At 41.5% G+C, this 21,058-nt stretch overlaps 1 protein-coding gene across 9 annotated transcripts in view; it reads left to right on the top strand.

Moving 5' to 3' along the window:
• The window catches only part of LOC132870621 (NACHT, LRR and PYD domains-containing protein 3-like), a 627,732-nt gene that overhangs the window by 502,596 nt on the left and 104,078 nt on the right, over positions 1–21,058 (top strand). For all 9 annotated transcript variants that reach the window (XR_009651149.1, XR_009651150.1, XR_009651152.1 and 6 more), the window contains exon 15: positions 17,725–17,901. Coding sequence is in view for 4 of the 9 variants with exons in the window: in XM_060904345.1 (XP_060760328.1) it covers positions 17,725–17,901 (177 nt within the window). In the remaining 5 variants the exon portion in view is untranslated. The remainder of the gene's footprint in view (positions 1–17,724; positions 17,902–21,058) is intronic.

Below are 21,058 nucleotides of genomic sequence, written 5' to 3'. Positions count from 1 at the left end.
TCCTCCCTCTCATTGTCTCTCCTTCTTTCTCTCTCTCTCTCTAAATTCCAACTGTGAGCTTTGCTCTCCCTCTGTCCTCCTGTCTCCCTCTTTGCACACATACAAACATTCTGTGGTGAGCCTACACTCAAAAAAATAAAACATTGGATTTACTTAACCGAGTTATGGCAACCGGTCCAACGAAACTGTGTTAATTTAGATGTATTGAATACAGTTCTGTGTTGAAAAACTCAACATGACTTTATTCAATACATCTAAATTAACAAAGTTTCGTGGGACTGGTTGCCATAACTCGGTTAAGTAAATCCAATGGTTTTTTTGAGTGTACTAGTAATATTCAAATATTACAATGTCAAATGCATGCTGCTCACTGTCATATCAAGTTTATAGTGCAACTGTGTTTGTAGACACAACATTAAATCTGACCCAATAATTGGGGGCACAAAGCTTTTCTGAAATAGGCTACCATTTCCTCACCTGGTTCATTGGGTTCTCTCTCCTGACCACCACCTTCTCCTCCTTGCATTCATAAAGTAGTCTTTGTTAAAATGTATTAGAAGAAGCTACAGCAATCAACATTAAGCACTATGGCACTATTTTCACTATGGAAAACTGCCCAAACTATTTCACCCATTTTCTCTCACCTGAAGTTGACTGTAGTAGGCCCTTGCTCTTAAAAAAAGAATGTATGTCCATCTATGAATCAAAAACAGATAATGGGTCAGATGTTCCCAGTATTCCAGTTAACAATCCATGGGGTCTGTAATGAACTATGGCATATTGACCAAGGTATTTGTTATACAATTATTACCTGAGAATGAGATACAATCTGACTGGGATTGTACTGTAAACCTTAAATTTACGTGGTCATGATTCCAGACTATGTGAATGAACATTCACTAGCCAGCTAACTTTTTAATTAATCGAGTTGGCTGTGTGGCCTCACAACTAGGCTTGGCAAGCTTTGAAAATGTAGGCTATATCCAAACCACACTGACTGTCTCCCCAGACAATGACCAGGGTTTGGATTTGTGAATGATAAGCAAACATAAACGCTATGTTACATTAAATAAAATTGACTAACACACGGTGGTCTAGCACCGTAGCACTTGTACAGCTCTGCACAAAAGTATCTCGATATGGATGATAAATGTCATTTTTATCATTCTGTTCATAGACCAGGGAACATCAATATTGCATTATGCATATTATTGTGTTGTGTTTAACAATTGTAACTCCAGTCCGTACCTTCACATCTCGCTATGCCAGTAATACTCAAGTGCTACTTCAAGGTCCTCATCGGCGTGGAATCCAGTTAAAAAAAACACCATGTCGTAGCAAGCACTCGCGCGGACAGGCAACCCAATCAGAGGGGACGCAAGGAGGAGAGGTGTTACTGGTCATAGAACTATCACGTAACAGGTGAATTCAAGAACACACACACGCCCACATTCATTGCGCAGTGCGCAAGGGCACTTATTTCTGAAAATTACGTCCAAAAGCAGTGTTTTTGAGGGTGCTGAGCTAGGGGGTGCTGAGCTCGTTTTTGGGGGTGCTTGAGCACCCCCCAAAATAGGCTAAACACGCCCCTGTACTGGACAATGTGCAATATAATGTGCAATACCTCTCCTGATGGACTTTTTTTCCCTCTTCCCCATATCTTATTCTTTTTCTATATTTGTATATGTAAATACTTAATTTAGTTTATCTAGAAGTTTTTCTCTATTTTCTATTCTCTGTTTATCCTGTAATGATGCTGCTGGAATCTTAATTTCCCTGAGGGAACCCTTCCAAAGGGATCAATAAAGTTCTATCTAATCTAATCTACTTCTGGGCTCAGGCAATTACTAAAACCCGGGATGGAACAGGATGTCACCGGTTTTAGCAACAACTGCGGGGAGGTCACTGCCCGAGCGATATGTCCCGTCCCGTTCCATCCCGGGTTTTACCAACAACCCTCGGCTCACTCGGGGAGGACTGGTGCAACTGAACTCACTTTCCTTTTAAAAATAAAATAAATACTTTCCTTTTCTTATAGTTTTCTTTTCCTTTAATTGTTGGGACTGCACCCTCTTTCAATACGGGCTTATAGCCAACGCTCCTCAACAGATCAGAGGTCTCGTACAAGTCTTCAGTAAAATGTGCAGAGCAGAGGAGAGACCACTTCATAGGCGCCCAATGTGCCCGTGAACTTCTCACAAAACGCATCCAAATCTTTGCAGTTTGAACATTCTTGGGCCATGAATGCAGTGTAAATCCACCTTCTGTCGTGTTGCTGCACCGTCCAAAAACACATCTACGTGGCATGGTGATAAATTAGCTCAAAATGGAGGATCAGAGTTGCAGTCAGCTCTGTGTTTTAGTATAGCGGAAATGGCGATGAGACCGATAGACTTCCTGCTGTGATGTCACAGATGTCAAGGTCATTCACTCAGACCGCTACCTATATAAGTCACTTTAATCGTAAAAATTACTATATTAGATTTATTATTAGCGCTTAAAACTATTCCTGTATCATTCTTGAGGTCTCAAGGCATTTATAAATGAAAGTGAGGCCATGGCTCTGCGTATCTCCTTTAAATTGTTTTCATTACTTGATACCTTTAAGTTAATATGCGAGAGCCCTTTATATTTTTGTTTATTTTACTTTATTATTTTTATTTTGCTCAACCAAAAGAAGGAATTGTATGTGACTTTGAAGTGCCTTGTTTGTACTATATGTTCTAAATAAAATTTTGAAGGCAAAAAAGGTCTTATATAAGGAGCATGTGAGGGGGAAAAGAAAAAACAAAATCATATTAAATGGTTTCAAAACACAGAAATAACCACAAAAGTTTCTTCATGATTTTTTATATTAATACCAAACCCACACTACACAAAATAGTTTCTACTGTCGCTAAAAAGTGCAAACTGCTCCATTTTATCTGTCACTATTTATTCATCACTTTTAATGAACTGGGCAGAAATTAGTCATTTAAACTAAAAAAACCCAAAAACATTTAATGCTGGTAAAGAAAACAGTATTAGACTTGAAGTAGCTTTTCTTTTAATTACAAATTATTTGAGTCACCTTCAGATGTGAAGGTTTTTTTTTTCCAGTTTTAAGAGCATGTTTGTTTTTGTCTTTTCTAGGAGTGAAATTAATTCCAGCAGAAGAGATCAGTGTCTTCAGGAATCAGCAGTGAGTCCATGAGCTGTGTGTCCATACACTAATATTCAAAAATGGAGAGCCGTGATCTGGACACAGATAATGTGACCCCACCCTCAGAAAAGCGGTAAGCTGACATGTTCTAATATTTTAGTCATTAACTGTTCATATCTGAAATATGGAGTGAGTAGATATGAAAAGAATAACTGAACAAAAATTTATCCTCAGAATGAAAAGTTATCAGTCCCCACTTTAAACATTCAGATTCTGTTCACTGTCAGTAAAATGATGTTCTTATAAAATAATAAAGCAGTTAAAGAGTAAAGAGTAGGTATGAGACGATACACTAAAGCCACGATACGAGTCGTATCCCAGTACAGGCTTCACAGGACCAGACTGATGAGACGGTGTTGACACAAATCACACCACTGCAGTATCAATACAGTAGGAGTGTTCAACTCACATTCTGACACATCAGCATTTCTGGGAGACTCTGAAGAGCCATCAAAGTTTATAATTCCCTTTTTTTCATATCCTATCGACTAAAACCAATAATTAGAACAGGATGTTCTATAGGAAAAAGAAGGGATAACAGAAACTATTGAAGTGTAAGCACTATGAGGTAATAACATTTATTCTACTGTTTTTTATGAATGCGTTCCTTTGTTTATTCACATTTACAGCAGCTGTGATGAGAAACAGGATTAGCTCATTGGGACGATGCGTATTTCCTGTTTCTGTTAGAAAGCTACTAGACAGATAGCTACACTATAAGCCCAGAGATCTGGAGAGCCGGTGAAGTAGCTGCTGGAGTTTAGTGCAGAAGAAAAGTAGATCAGGATTTATAATATCAGGTGTATTTTTCCCCTGTTATGAACATGTTTTTATCTTTTTCAGTGGAGCTGTAATAAAGCTATTTCATGGCACCGTTGTTAATGGAGAAAGATTGTTTGAGGGTAAATTGTGCCTTAAATTAGTAAAATAACAAATGAGTGTCATCACATGTGCTACTCCCTCTGCTGCTGCTGCCGAGTGTGTAAGAAGAGGTGGAGGTCATAATGAATATTGAACAGAAATATGGTGATATACGATATGATACAAATTCATCTCAGCGGCATTTTGTGTTGGAATTCTGTGGAAGAAAAACTGTCTCATGTCCACTCTGTAATGTTGTACAGTGAACTCCAGAGAAAGAGATCAGACTCACCAGAACCCAGCTGTGTCTCCATGAAGAGTGATGCGTCTATGGGTCCTCCTTTTAACTTTAAAACTGGACCCCCCTCACCTGTACACAGGTAACATCCCATAATTCTCACAGTTAGTGTCACTGTAGAGTGAAAGGCCGTGTTACACATTCCTTTATCCAGTTCAGATCATTAGCTGAGTTTTGATATTTATCAGTTTGTTATACTTTAATTAGGTCCTTATGCTGCTCCAATACTGTCACTGAACCTTTTAGAGTAATTAATATCAGTAACTGTGCAGTTCAGTGTTTCAGTGTCACAAACAGGATAAGGAAGTAAATTCATCCGGATGTGACAATAAAAGTGATCGTAATGGTGAACAAAATCCTTTAAATAACCAATAAAGACACATTCTGCTGTTCATTGTTAGTGAAATTAAGTCAAATTAACAAATCAGTGAAAAACTGTAACTGGTTTCTATAATGAACTGTCTGTAATGTTGTACAGTGAACTGCAGAGAAAGAGATCAGACTCACCAGAACCCAGCTGGGTCTCCATGAAGAGTGATGCGTCTATGATTCCTCCTTTGAAATTTAAAAATGGAAACCCCTCACCTGTACACAGGTAACATCCCATAATTCTCACAGTTAGTCACAGTAATGGATGTGCTTCCCTGTCATTAGCAGCTATTGTGATTTCTATTATAGTTACTTGGTCTTAAGCAGGGTTTTTTCCACAAAATTTAGTATGAGGGCGTTCACCCTGGCAAAGGAGCGAAGCGACTGGGGGGTTCCCCTTCCGCCGTGCAAAGCCTTTGAAAAATTGAGGCTATAATGGGACATTCTGAGGCTATCTGAGAGGGAATTCGTAACAAATTGTTTATTTGAAAAAGAAAATAAAACTTTGTCACAAACAACACTTAATCCAAATTCTAATACCTCATAATTCAAATTACACATAATACTAATTCCTCATGATTCAAGTTTATGATTCAAATTCACATGAATCAAACTTACAAAGTATTAAACATTCACCAGAGAAATCTGTTGTTTTCTTATCCTAGAATAAGGCAGAGTTAGTTGTTAAAAATGGAAAAAAAAATTCCAGAGCAAAATTATTTTCTTGAAAAGGAAACTAAAAAAGTAAACATTGTAAAGTTGGAATCCAACCCAAATCACAAAGTTTGAAACCATGCAAAAATGTAAGCGCACTAAAAAAATACATAGTTGAACTTTTCCTGGAACTCGGCCTTTTTCTCATTTTGCTTTTCCACTGAACACTCGGTGCCTTCATCAGAGCAAGACATCTGGTCTTCGTTCATCACGGGTTCTGCAACGCCGCTGTCACAGCGCTCGGTTGGCGCGTCCTTCAGTGAGGCACTGGAACCGGCAGCACGGACCGATCCCTCGATTGTCGCGATCCCGCCATCGGAAACATCTTTATATGCTTTGTGACAGAAAAAAGAAGTAATCTTCTTCTGCCCAGGACAGTCTTTGGCTTTCTTCCGGTTCGTGCCGCTGGATGACATCTTTAAATGCCCAAGTGTCAACAAAAACAACTCACAAACTACTTCTGTCAAAAGCTCCCGCACCAGTGGGTGAAAGGTCATTCAGTCTCGAGAAATCTCGCTCTACAAGTCAGCTGACCTTGTATGTAACCTCTGTCAAATCTCGCGAGAGCAGCTGCAACAAATAACCAACTAAACAACATGGCGCTTCGATCTGGAAAACACCAATTCGGATCGTTTTTGCACCGTCTGGCAGTGTATCTACTATGATTGGAATATTTTTGGAGTAATTATAACGTATTTGATGATCAGGCACATTGTCACGTGGTGTTGCTGGGATGTTTTCATGGAGAAAAGATCATTTTGAGAAAGATTGCATGTTGTGCAGTAGCATATAAGTGCATGGCCTAAGTGTGACTTGGGGTTCAGTCGGCATTTCGGTAAGGGGGCACACGCCGAGAGGAAGAGGGCGCAGTGCCCCTGTTCCCCGGTTTAGATGAAAGCATGCTTAAGTGATACTAAAATGCTTTCGAGGAAATAGTGTAAACATTTATTCGAGTGAAAATGTCTTATGGGTAACGTCTTAAATGCTGAAGCAAGAAATGCGACTATATGCAAAAAGAACTGAAACAGCTCATTGATTTCTCTCATTCATCTTTTGAACTCAAACCCAAAGGTCTTCATTGTAAAGAAAAAAACAATGACGCCTGACCTTGCTATTCCAATACTTTTGGAGGGGAATGTCTCATCTCATCTCATCTCATCTCATCTCATCTCATTATCTCTAGCCGCTTTATCCTGTTCTACAGGGTCGCAGGCAAGCTGGAGCCTATCCCAGCTGACTACGGGCGAAAGGCGGGGTACACCCTGGACAAGTCGCCAGGTCATCACAGGGCTGACACATAGACACAGACAACCATTCACACTCACATTCACACCTACGGTCAATTTAGAGTCACCAGTTAACCTAACCTGCATGTCTTTGGACTGTGGGGGAAACCGGAGCACCCGGAGGAAACCCACGCGGACACGGGGAGAACATGCAAACTCCACACAGAAAGGCCCTCGCCAGCCACGGGGCTCGAACCCGGACCTTCTTGCTGTGAGGCGACAGCGCTAACCACTACACCACCGTGCCGCCGGAGGGGAATGTAGGCAGAAAAAAAAATTAGAAACCTAAAATTAAAACGGGACACTACTTTTTTCTTTTCCAGGTCCACAATGTTGATGTATTTAGTTCTGTGTTCTCTAAATAATTACTCACTTGCTCCATTTATCGCAGTAAAATTCGGGATAAAGCTGAGACTACAGTATGAAAGGGATGAAAGTTATTGTCTTTAACAGTGACTATTTTTGTTCCCAGTGTTTTACAGAAGGCAGGAGACAGAAGAGAAAAGATCATCACAGATACAGGGTAAGATCAAACCCAACACCATGACTGAGACACTGACGCTCTGGTATTATAAACCTCTCTGCTGTTATTATCTACAGGATTCGATTATAGAAAATGTACAGTCAAATCAGGTAAATCCATATTGTTAGCATCATAAAGAACGGTTATCTGTGGAAACCAGTCAGAACAACTGTGATCTTAAACTGTAATAATTGGAGCCCAGGTCTCACCATGTCTTCTTATTTCACCCTGTCACACAGACACGCCCCAGAATCTCCTGCTGTAAAGGAATTCCAGAAAAAGTTCAGATTAAATCTGATGAAGAAGTTTCAGTGTTTAAATGGAGTGATAATAAAGCAGGAAAACCGAGTGCTCCTGAATGAGATCTACACAGAGCTCTACATCACAGAGGGAGACAGTGGAGACGTCAATAAAGAACATGAGGTGAGACGGATCGAGGCAGCGTCCAGGAGAAAAACAACAGAGGAAACGCCAATCAAATGCAACGACATCTTCAAGCCCTTATCTGAAGAAGACGAACCCATCAGAACTGTAGTGACAAAGGGAGTGGCTGGTATCGGAAAAACAGTCTCTGTGCAGAAGTTCATTGTGGACTGGGCTGAAGGGAAAGCAAATCAGGACATCTTCCTCATTTTTCCACTTCCTTTCAGAGAGCTGAATCTGATGGAGGACCAAAAACTGAGTCTGATGGAGCTCCTTCATGTCTGTTTTAAGGAAACAAAAGAAACAGAAATGTCCATGTTGGAAAAGGTTCTGTTCATTTTTGATGGATTGGACGAGTGTCGTTTCCCTCTGGATTTCCGGAACACAGTGAGAGTGTGTGATGTAACTGAATCCGCATCAGTGCATGTGCTGCTGATAAACCTGATCAAAGGGGATCTGCTTCCCTCTGCTCTCATCTGGATCACCTCCCGACCAGCAGCAGCTGATCAAATCCCCTCTGAGTACGTCCATCGAGTCACAGAGGTACGAGGGTTCAATGACCCCCAGAAGGAGGAGTACTTCAGGAAGAGGGTCAGTGATCAGAGCCTGGCCGAGAACATCATCACACACCTGAAGTCATTAAGAAGCCTCTACATCATGTGTCACATCCCAGTCTTCTGCTGGATTTCAGCCGCTGTTCTCGAGAGTATGTTGGGTGAGGCAGAGAGTGGAGAGATCCCCAAGACTCTGACTCAAATGTACACACACTTCCTCATCATTCAGACAAACATCATCAGAGGAAAGTACTCAAAGAAGCAGGAGAGTGATGAGGAAATGCTGCTCAAACTGGGAAAACTGGCTTTTGAGCAGCTGAAGAAAGGCAATCTGATCTTCTATGAGGAAGATCTGAGAGCGTGTGGCATTGATGTGACAGAAGCAGCAGTGTACTCAGGTGTGTGTACGCAGATCTTCAGAGAGGAGGTTGGGCTTCACCAGAGTAAAGTGTACTGCTTTATTCATCTGAGCGTTCAGGAGCATCTCGCAGCTCTGTATGTGCATCTGACCTTCATGAAGGAAAAGAGAAATGTTCTTGATCAGAGTCGGCCCTTTAAGACAATTTTAGATGTACACAGGCGTGCTGTAGATCAGACCTTAAAAAGTCAGACTGGACATCTGGATCTGTTCCTCCGCTTTCTTCTGGGTCTCTCACTGAAGTCCAATCAGAAACTCTTACATGCCTTAGTAACACAGACAGGAAGTAGCTCCCAGAGCAAAAAGGAAACAGTTCGGTACATTAAGAAGAAGATCAGTGAAGATCTTCCTGCAGAAAAATCCATCAATCTGTTCCACTGTCTGAATGAACTGGGTGACGATTCTCTCGTGGAGGAAATCCAACGCTACCTGAAATCTGGAAAACAAAGTGAACTCTCTCCTTCACAGTGGTCTGCTCTGGTGTTTGTGTTACTGACTTCAGCACAGGAGCTGGAGGAGTTTGACCTGAGTAAATATACCAGTACAGAGAAGATACCAGATCGGGTTCTTGTGAGGGTGATGCTTGTGATTGCAGCATCCAGAAAAGCCGTGTAAGTAAAGCTGAATAGAACTGTTCTACTGTTCCCCTGTTAGAAAGAGAGAAACTGAAAGCACTTTGACAGAAACGCACTTTGGGATGGTTTGAGTTTCAGGTGATCCAGAGTGTGTTAATACAAATAGATCAGTAGATAAATGAGGGGAAAACAGTTGCATGTAGAATTGAATAAAACTGAAGTTCAGCTATTAAATAAGTGGAAACCAGTTGATGCCATTTAAGGAGAAAAACATTTACATCTCACATTCTGCCATTTTGTCCCAAGAAGCTGTGAGCTGAAGATGGAAGTAACGGCCGGCTAACTCGACTCACAAACACCACCTTTCCAAAATTAAAGCAAATAATCAAACACAACTTTTATACTCCTAGTTTATTTACAATTTACACCACTATTGCAGGCTCCAGTGTCCAATAAATGAGGTGTTTTTGTTTTTTCCCTTCTGTACAAAACCTTCACTGAGTGCAGTGTGAATTTTTTTTTTTTCTTCTTCACATGTCTCCACATTAAATGTGTGTTTTCGCTGAAATGTAACGATGCAGACACTGGGCCTGTAGAACTATGTGGAGTTTGCAGTAAAACAAAATTGTAATTCCAAAAAACTTTATTGTGACCTGATAAAAGGTTTTATTCAAAACAGCTTTTCACAGAGAACTCATTAGAAACACCGTTCTTATTTATTTTATTACATCATAACATAAATTAATTACATGCTAATTATTCTGTTGTTGTAATGTCCTGACATCTTTTATAAATTGTAATTTTTTTTCTGTTGTGTTGACCTCACAGCTTTTATTCTCTTCATGCTGAAGCTCTTTGATGGATTTATTTGTCTCTGAAACAAAAACCTCTGTCTCAAATTTCAGTGTCCTTTTCTGGGAGAGGTCGTTACCCCACACAGGGAAAGTTAGACAGGGAGAGACAACACACAGAGTGTAAGGGGAAGAACATGTACACACACACACAGAGTTAGTCAGCGAGCTCCTCATGAGTATCTCCATAAAACCCCTTCAGCACTGGGCTGTGATCATTTCAGTCGCTCACTAATTAGAGAACAAATCAAATGTCTGATCTGTTCTGATAAATATGACTCTGCCTCGAACTCTGCCTGCTTCATCTAAACCTGACTTTTGAAACTCTTTTCCTTTCTCCTCTTATAAATATTTTAGATCAGACTCTTATTTCCCGATTTGGTGATCAGATTTGATGTTGCGTGTTTATCCCATGTGTCAGTGATGACGTGTGCAGCAGAAAACTCAAATCCGAACAGCTCGAACTGTGAATTACTGTTACAGCGTTTTAGTGTGTTGTCGACTCAGAGTTTGTACTTTTGTCATTTATGAAAATGAAATGGTGTAGTGAAAGATTTGAGGACCTGTTTGATCATGTGTGTGAGTTTATTATGTATTATTTTATTTCCTTCAGGATCAGTTGTGATACGATTAAAGGGAGAAGCGCTGAAGCTCTGGTCTCAGCGCTCAACTCAGAAACCTCCAGTCTGAGAGAACTGCATCTGACTGTGAAGACACTGGATCTGTCTGGGAATAAACTAGAAGACTCAGGAGTGAAGCGTCTCTGTGCTGGACTGGAGAATCCTCACTGTGAAGTGGAGACACTGAGGTAAGATCATCTCTCTGAGAGTCACATGACCTGCTCCTCAGTAAGACACATTCTCTAATAGTGAAACTGAAGCAGAGGTTTTAGGTTCATCATCAATGTCCTGAGGAGGAAGATTGTTTCTGTTCACTGCACACTGATGATTTGTCACAGAGTCTTTGGGTCAGATGGATGTATGTGAGAAGCTGCAGCACAAAACGGGACTTGATCCGACTGCACTGTGTCTGAAATTTACTAATTTACTTTAGAAATTAATGAAAATGAATTATCACCAGAATAAAAAATGTTGCCAGCTGACCAGCTCAGATTTGTTTCCTACTTTTTAAACAAAGTCACTCTTCCCAATAAATAGTGTGTAAAATTCCAGGCTTGTATCTGCATTAGTTTCTGAGATATCCATACATGAAAATCCCTCACCTTTCGGCGAAATTCACCGTTTTGAAACCAAAATGGGTGACCTACGTGAATCGTGTAGATCCGATGAGAAAAAAAAATTGGGGGGGTTTGATATTGACCCAAAGGGCAAGGAGGTCGCTTCGCACCCATAGACAGTTTGCGCCTCCTCCTCCTGCTTTGATATTGACGCCATAGCGACGAGTACATCTCGCTGCGAAGGGCAAGCATCATCATTTCGCGCCTCTTCTCTTGCTGGCCAGAGCGTGCACACATCAGTCAGAGTGCAGGCCAGACCGCTGGAAGCTGGATTGAGTCATCGGACTGAATTTCCTACTTTTTTCAAACTTTCCTGATCGCTATCAAAACAAACAAAACTTCCGGCTTGATTACGTCAGCATTCGAAAGAGGGCGCGCGCGTCTTTTGACAATCCCTGTGTCCGAAATTGCTCGCTACTCACTATAGAGGGATTTCACTGATGTCACCCGAAACCGGAAGTAAACAGACCCTGCGCCATATTGGAAGACCAACAAACTCGTGATTAGGGGGAAATAACGGCAGCGGTATGTGAACCCACGAGAATAAAGTGGAGTGGCAAACGACTTAAACAAACAAATCTGAGCTGTTTTATTTATGATTTATTGGCCCAACAGTAGACTTGAAAGAAACCTGTGTGAGACTTGGCAAAAAACTGTGGATATAATGGATGTCTGTGCTTGATCTCTGGACACTTTGAGGTAAGCAAACGCAAGAAATTCAGATTTAAAACATGCTAAATTGGCCCCAAGTTGATAACTGTATGAGGAGCAAGCCTCCCAGACTTCTACAATTTAATAATAATAATCATTTAGGATGGTTTGGGGCTTGCTCTCCCTCCTATTATATAAATAAAGCATAGTTGTTGTGTAGGCATATATCATAAATACATATGTATAATTTGGATAAATTAACCTAAATTATGGATACCTTAATAGTAACAATTATTAATTTTTCAACTGAAAAGATGTATTATTAAAAGATATCAACAAGATTACCTTGGCCATAACTATGTGTAGGTTATTCTTAATAACAGCTGTAATATCACGAACCAAGCCACTAACAACATAATTGTAAGCCTGTAGCCCTTTGTAGGCTTTCAAGTCATCAGCAGTCACTGGGTGTAAACAACAAATAGTTTACAATGTCTGGGTAGCAAACAGATGGCAGAATTGGTGTCAGGTCCTCCTTATGTTTCCATTCTCCCTTGCCCCGAGTCTTATCATATGGGTCAAACCCATCAATCACAGCCAGTTTCTCCACATACCGTGCCCTTTCTGCAGCTGGTAATGTACTCACATAACCAGAATTATCAGCCATCGTGTCACTTCACTCTAGCTCGTAGTTTGTTTTATATTGTGAGGCATGTATGTATGTATGTATGTATGTATGTATGTATGTATGTATGTATGTATGTATGTATGTACTTGAGGTCTTCCAATATGGCGCCCTAACAAAATCTCGCAGTACGGTGACGTCACGCGGTAGCCCTCTATATAGGGCACTGTATAGTGGAGACGCCATTTTGTAGTGCTGTCCGTGCTGAAAGAAATCAAATTAAAAGTCTCAAATTTGATTTAATAAAAGACAGCAGCAAAGAAGAAAGTATTCAGCCTTGATTTAAAAAGAACTGAAAGCTGCAGGTACTTCCATATCTTGGCAGGCTGAGTGGTATGCTGGGGCACCTCTTGCCAGCAGACCAGGATATCCAGAGGGAACTTGTGCGGTTCAGTGTTGACCTGACCATCCCCAGCTTCAAGGAGGGAGAGAGCATCGTGGAGTGGTGGGGTCATGTCTTCGACAAACCAGACAAGTACCCCTCCCTGGGTGCACTGGTTAAGTGTTGCCTCTCCATCTTTCATGGACCTAGAGTCGAGTCCTCATTTAGTCTGATGAATGATGTAATTGATCAGAGGAGTGACAACATGAATGTGGAAACATTTAATGCAATACAGACGGTCAAGTACACGCTGATGTCTAGGGGGAAGACAGCTATTTAGAAGGGAGGACATGACAGCTTCTTTAGAAGGGAGGACGTGAAGTTTGGGGAAGTGGACAGAACATTGTGCAAGAACATTAACTCTGCAGCAGCCACATACAAACACCAGCAGAGGGTGAACAAGGAGGAAAAGCAGCAGAGCAAGTATGGCTCTCAAGCAACTTGCAGTGCTCAGCAGGCCAAGAAACCGACTGCTGAAGGAGAGAAGCGGGCAAGGCTGAAACATGTGGCAACTCAGCGAAAACGGGCCATGGAGACACTGGTGGTCCAGGCAAATAAAAGGAAAAAATTATCACTATTCCTTGTGTGTTCTCCACTTTCTTCGTTCTATTATTCACATTTTTTTCCAGGGCATAATTTCACTATAACTACATGTATTTGTATTTGGACTGTATGTCCTTGTGCAAATGTCAATACAGTATACTTAGTAAGGAGGCTATAATATTTATTCTGGCGGAGGACCCCCCCAAACAAAATAAAACAACACCAGAACCCACGTCACCACTCGCGAACCCTTCTCACCTTTTTCACCCCTGACCCGTTTTCATGCCTCGATATCGAGGCTTTTAACAGGCAGCGTGGCTCAAATTTTACTGTAAAAACAAGTGCGACAGAAAAACATTAAAGTTCCATTCATCATTCTTTCCTTTCTAGTTGCATGAAGTTTTCAGGGATGGTGTGGAATGTCGCGTTTAACTGTGAGAGATATAAAATTTATTTTTTAACATTGAACCCAGGACCCCCCTAAATCCAACCAGAATGTGGATGATTTTTTTTTTTTTTGCTCCTCCACAGTATGTTGATGAAATTAAATAATGAAGATGAGCTCAAAGTGCAGACCGTCAGCTTTATTTTGAGGGAACCTGCATCCAGATTGGGGGATGTCAGGATGCAGGCACTTACAGATGTATGTGCAGGGGAGAGTGGGGAACGCAGACTGGCAAACAAATCCAAAATGCTAGAAGAAATCGAAGTCGAGGGACAGGCAGGGGTCGATTGATGGATCGGAAGACAGAGTAATAAAGTCTAGAGTAATGAGACAATAACGAGGGTCGAGAACACGATAAGGCAGGCAGAATAACAAGGCTTAGTATGACGGGTAAGACACTGAACGATACTTCAGATGGAGTGAAATTGGGAAAGGTGTTTATATAGCGTGGGCTGATTAACCAGGAAATGCGTGGCAGGTGTAATTAATAGACAGGCGATAGAGGGCGCTGTGGTTCTTGGGTGTTGTAGTTCAGATCAGCCATGTTTGTAGTCTGACTGGAAGTGGCGCTCTCGATCGCGTTACTGACAGGCAGAGGTGGACAGTAACCAAGTAAATTTACTTGAGTAGTTAAGTACACTTTTTGAGTATCTGTACTTGAATTTTTGTTTTTTGAAACTTATGACTTTAACTTCACTACATTTGAAAGACAAATATTGTACTTTTCACTCCACTACATTTCTGTCAAGGTCCTCATTACTCGTTACTATGAAGCAGTTTAGAAAGTGGATGTTTTTTCTTTTCTAAAACGCGATTGTTTTTTTCACAGGTGACACTGAGACAGCCGATCAGTAATCACTAGGGTCACGTCACATCCATAGACTATAAAATCAAGTTCAATTTCTCCGCAGCATTATTTGAACACGATCAGTTGATGGCAGAATGGAAGGAGGCGGTTCTTCTGGGGAAAGGAATAAAGATTTGCTTCATTTTAAATGTTTGCTTTGTTTGCCTAAAACAAACCACATTATGGCCTCCAAAAACTCCCGGTCCAACCTGCAGAAGCATGTGTGAACGTATGTAAACATTTTATTCCAAGAGAAAGCTTGTAATGAAGTTGTCTGTGCTTTTAGAGCTAGTGATAATGTTGCAATAGCGATGCAGTCTGGTTAGTCAAATGACTTTCTATGGATTTGCCCGCCAAGTTGCCATAGCCTTTTCCATGGCTAACGCAAACACACAGCTGGTTAACTTGCACACTGTTAGTTAACGTGTAAAAACGCAATTATGCTAACATAACTTATCTGAAGTCCTTTCAGAAATATGTTTAGCATGATTTTGCCAAATAAATAGAATGTAGAAATCTTTCTTTTCTAGTAGCGTTAGCTACCCAATATGATTTCGAGTTTGAAAAGAGTTTGCTAGCATGTCAGGTAGAGTTTCACTGACTAGCTAGCTTAATGTTAAACCACCATGATGACACAGCATGCGTTCATTTTGTTAATTCACATTTCTGTCTTTGGTAACGTTAACGTTGTAGCTTTTGTGACCTTGCATAATTACTATAGCTACTACATATTTTTTTACCAGTAGCTAAAGAGAGAACCTACAGGGATATGATTTTTCCGTGAATTCGCGGAATTCCGCTTTTTTCACCTCAAAACTTGAAAAAAATTTTTCCGATTTTTCCCTCAAATCCACATTCGTATCCTATTCGTTCCGACTTTGTTTGAAAGATGGCAGCCTCGGATTTGCATCTTTATGCCTCGATCACGGGGGCTGCCATCTTTCAACTCTTTGTTTGAAGCGAGCGTGTTCATTGGTTGTTACAGAGCGATGGGCCAATCACGTACCTCGTTTCATCTCATTGACGTAATTACGTCATTTACGCAATTACGTCATTGAGATGAAACGAGGTACGTGATTGGCCCATCGCTCTGTAACAACCAATGAACACGCTTGTTAGCTGTACATAAGCTCGCTTCAAACAAAGAGTTGAAAGATGGCAGCCTCCGTGATCGAGCGTAAAGATGCAAATCGAGTTAAAGAAATCGACAGAATAGTGAAAAACAAGTTCCGCTGGGAATGGTTGGAGAAAGAGGTTGCTACAGACGTTGGACATAAGACTGTGAGACATTTGTTCAGCGATTTCATTCTTTCGGGAGAGGGCAGAGGTCTCTGGCTGTCAAGTTTGGGGATACTGGGACCTCCCCTGCCCGAGCTACGAGCGTCCAAAGTCGGGATAGAAACGAAACCTAAGCGGAGCGCCGCGGCTCGCCTCGGGGCGAATTACGTCCCAAGGCTAGCGGGCCCTGCTCGTGCTGGTTCTTTGGCGGGGGGGAGTGAGAGTGAGTGAGTGTGTGTGTGAGAGTGAGTGTGTTTGTGTGTGTGAGAGAGAGTGACCGTGTGTGTCAGAGTTGCATGTTGACCATTAAATTGGCTTGAATTTGTTAATCATGACAAGTTTTTTCTTGTGTTTTGCTTGCCATTTTAGTACAATTTTTAAGTCAGAAAAACCCAGGAGCTTCAGGGGGCTTCACCCCCTTGTCCCCCCACCAGGGCGCTGCCCTGGACCAGCTGGGGGCCTGTGGCCCCCAGACCCCCGCCTAAAATTTTCAGATAATTTCACCAGCCCCAAATCACATCCCTGAACCTAGCGAGTATCTTATTGATGAATCTGCTTGGTTGTAAGTTGTTTCATTTTGTAGCGTTCTACCAGGTGTTTTATTCTCCAGGTTCTAGAAGTTACTAGTCAGTAAATCCAGTCGGTTGCTTCAGAGGCATTAGGTTTTTGTCAGCGTTGTGAAAATAATACAACAATGCATTGACAGAAAATGTACTTTTAATACATCAGTATTTTAAAAAGCAAATACTTCAGCACTTTAAGTAAAAATTTGACTGGACAACTTTCACTTGTATCGGAGTAACATTTGACCAGTGGGATCTGTACTTTGACTTCAGTAATGCAGTTGGGTATTTTGTCCACCTCTGCTGACAGGTGACTGCTGTTGAAATTACAGCACTGTTTATATGTGCTCCCTCTTTTTTGAAGGATGAAAAAGTAATTAGACAAACGAATATCGTCATAAATTACACTGATATTTTTATGCCTCCGACACTGAGAGGTGAAACCGGTATGTTTTCGGGTTTTCTGTCCATTTTTTCTGAAACTCTTGTTCGCACGCTGTCTCAAGAACGAGTGGCTGAATGTTTGTAGGATTTATATGGAATAATCATTGTTTACTTCTCTGATTCTACAATAATATAAATCTATAGTGTTCTATAAATGCACTCTGTAGACTCTGGAGAAACAAGTTTATTGCCCCTGTGTAGTGCACTATAAGTCTAGTAGAGAACCATCTGAGATTCAGTCTCTCTCTCTCTGATTAAAGTTCATGGTCTCTCTGCTGTTCTCTGTTCAGCTTCAGCTGCTGATGAAAGTGTGAAAATTAGCTAACCCTGGTATAGAAGCTACTCTATGCATGGTCCCCTGATGGTTTAATATCACACACAACAGAGGAGAGAAACTCAATATAACACTCAGTATTATCATTATTAATTACACTGTTAATGAGAATAAACAGGTGATATTAAATCCTCATGACATTCTGAATAATAAAATTGATTTTACACTCCTCATCTTTAAAGTAAGAATTAAACCAAGATGAAAATCTGTTGATGAAGTGTGTGTCATTGTGTCTCTGCAGGTTGTGTGGTTGTGGTGTCTCAGATGAAGGCTGTGCTGCTCTGAGTTCAGCTCTGAGATCAAACTCCTCACACCTGAGACACCTGGATCTGTCCTATAATAATAATCTTGGAGACTCAGGAGTGAAGCGTCTCTGTGCTGTACTGGAGAATCCTCACTGTAAACTGGAGACACTGTGGTAAGATCATCTCTCTGAGAGTCACATGACCTGCTCCTCAGTAAGACACATTCTCTAATAGTGAGACTGAAGCAGAGGTTTTAGGTTCATCATCAGTGTCCTGAGGAGGAAGATTGTTTCTGTTCACTGCACACTGATGATTTGTCACAGAGTCTTTGGGTCAGATGGACGTATGTGAGAAGCTGCAGCACAAAACGAGACTTGATCCGACTGCAATGTGTCTGAAATCACTGTGAAATTTACTACAACACTGTAACTAATCCCACAAACTGCACCTGAGACTCAAACTAACTGCCCTCTGTGTGAGCTGCAGTGACATGGTGGAAATGATCTCAGGAATATAGAATTTGAAACTAAAATGAGACGTGAATGCCAGAGAACTGATGGGGTAACAAAATAAATAGATTTAAAAAATTGACTTTTCAGTAAAAACCATGAAAAAAGTACAAGAAAAAAAAACAATAATCCTTCTGTTGATTTTCAGTAATTCAGTGAGTTATTACAGTAATAAACAGTTGTAGTAATAATAATCTAATAGCAGGGGCGGAGCTAAAGGGGGGTGGGCGTGGCAATTGCCCCTGGGCCTTGGGCCCTCCCCCTAGCTGTACAGGGCCCCACCCTTTGACATTCAAGCCCTCCCAATAAATGTGCCTTACGCGATTTCATTGGAAATTCCTTGAAACCTACAAGTTTTCACATGATTATAGACTAGTTGACCGATATATCTCTCATTTTTGCTACACATTCTTATCATGGTTTAAAAAAAATAAAATAAAAAAACCCTGTGAAATCAGGATAGTTGAGGCTTTTCTTGGATTCCAGAGAACTGTGAACGCATCTGCTTCTGAACTAGAGGGCCGAATTATTGGCTGCATTGAAGGGAATGGCTTAGATCTCTCCAGATGCCATGGACAGGGTTATGACGGCGCAGAGACCATGAGCAGAATTTATTCTGGTGTTCAAGCAAGAATAGCGGAGCGGGAGCCCCTTGCTTTGTACGTGCACTGTGTGGCTCATTGTCTGAATTCGGTACTGAATGATTCTGTCAAAACTATCCCAGAGATTAGACAGTTTTATGATGTGGTTGCCAACAGTGTTAAGAGATGGCCATTACTTGGCGACTTATTGAGCCCAGAGAGTAGGGACATAACCTTGAAATGCCTCTGCCCAACCTGCTGGTCCTCCCGCTACGATGCGCTTGTTGTGTTAAAGTACAGATATGGAGACGTCATTAAAGCGCTCGACAAGCTCTCACTTACAAGCGAGAAAACGAATGAACGAGATGAGGCAGATGCACTTAAAAAGGCCATTACTAAATTTCAGTTCATATTTTTAATCAGCCTTCAGACAAAGATTTTGGAGTGCACTAATGCCATCTCAAAGTTACTGCAGGAGAAGACCATTGATCTCCTCAAAGTGTCTGCATTATTGCAGAATGCTGTACGAACTCTACAGGAGTACAGGGAGCAGTTTGATGAGGCAAAGGCTTCCACTCTGGCATTGGCTGTGAAATGGGGCAGTCAAACGCAATTTGTAGCCACCAGGTTGAAAAAAGTGAAGTGCCACTCTGATCACCTTAGCGAAGACAGTCGGCTTTCCGATGCAGAACATTATTTTCGGGTGAATGTGTTCTATGCATGCCTTGATGTAATCATTCAGCAGCTGTCACAAAGGTTTGTCAGTTTAAATCGGACTGCTCGTTTGTTTGAGGCTATTCATCCAAATACGCTCCAGCATGCCAAGGATGAGGAGCTATACGAAGTGGCCTGTCAACTGTGTGATCACTATAGTCGGGATATTGACTCCAGCTTTCCTGGTCAACTAGTGTCATTTAGGGCTTGTTTCAAGGAGCAGATAGCGAGACACACATCTCTGCTTAGCCTGGCCAGGTTGCTGGTAGTAGATCATCCAGCAGTAACTTCTACATTTAGTGAGGTGTGCATGGCCTTCTTGCTTTTTCTCACTCTCCCCGTCTCAGTTGCGACAGCAGAGCGCTCTTTCTCCAAATTAAAATTGATAATTTATCTCAGGAGCACAATGGGTCAAGAGAGACTCTGTGGATTGACCATTTTATCAATTGAGAATTGTTGTGTTCTGTGCCACTAGATGGCGCACTATGGTAATGAGGATTGGGGGGGGAGTAAGAGAAGAAGAGACCGGATGTAGAGTTGATATAAGCCTACGCGCTGTATACATGTGTTTTGTATCTGCTCCCGTTAAGTTCTGAAGTAAACGTAATGGACGGAATACCAAGCCTCTTCATTGACTACAATAACTTAAATTAACTACAAGAAAACGTAACAAATTGGCGACGTGGTTGCTTTTGCTGTTTACTGTAAGAAGATGGCTTTTACATCGACGCCATTTCCTCCACCTTTCCTGCCATGCCCTAGTGAACCGCCAATTCCGCTCGTCACATGGAAGAAAATGTTCCAGAACTACCTACTTGTCGTCGATGCGATGGGGGATAAATGGCCAGAGGTGAGGAAAAAGGCACTTTTGCTGCATAGTCTTGGAGTTGAGGGCCAGAGACTATTTTACACACTGCCTAATCCAGGTACGACAATGGACGAAGCCCTTAGGGCCTTGGAAGCACACTTTAACCCAAAGAGAAATACTGTTGTTGAAAGACATGCATTTAGAAAGAGAATTCAAGCTCAAGATGAAAGCATTCTACAATATCTTGCCGCGCTAAGAGACTTGGCTACTACATGTGAGTTTGGAAACAAAGAGGATGAAATGTTGCGTGACCAATTGATGGAACACGTTGCTAGTCAGCGCATACGAGAACGTTTGCTACTAGAAACCGACTTAACGTTGGAAAAAGCAGTTACCCTTGCTACACAAATTGAAGCTGCCTTGATGCAGGCAAAGTCAATATGTGCCATGGCCCCAGTCAACGCCGTGCATACTAATTCCACAGAGGGCAAGAATCGTCCGCACCACCCTCGCCCTAAGAAACAGCCCGCTGCTTCCAATGCAGGACATGCTGCTGCCTCTCCAGCTTCACGTTCATGCTACCGCTGTGGCTCTGATAAACACATGGCAAACCACAAGTCCTGCCCTGCTGCCACAGCCAAATGCAACAATTGCCAAAAGACTGGACATTTCTCATGTGTTTGCCGCTCTGCACAGAAGCAGACACATCACGTTGATG

The sequence above is a fragment of the Neoarius graeffei genome, chromosome 22 (genome assembly GCF_027579695.1).
Source record: "Neoarius graeffei isolate fNeoGra1 chromosome 22, fNeoGra1.pri, whole genome shotgun sequence".
Lineage (NCBI taxonomy): Eukaryota > Metazoa > Chordata > Actinopteri > Siluriformes > Ariidae > Neoarius > Neoarius graeffei.
Note: the sequence above shows the minus strand (reverse complement) of the source record. Positions and strands in the feature narration are given on the sequence as shown.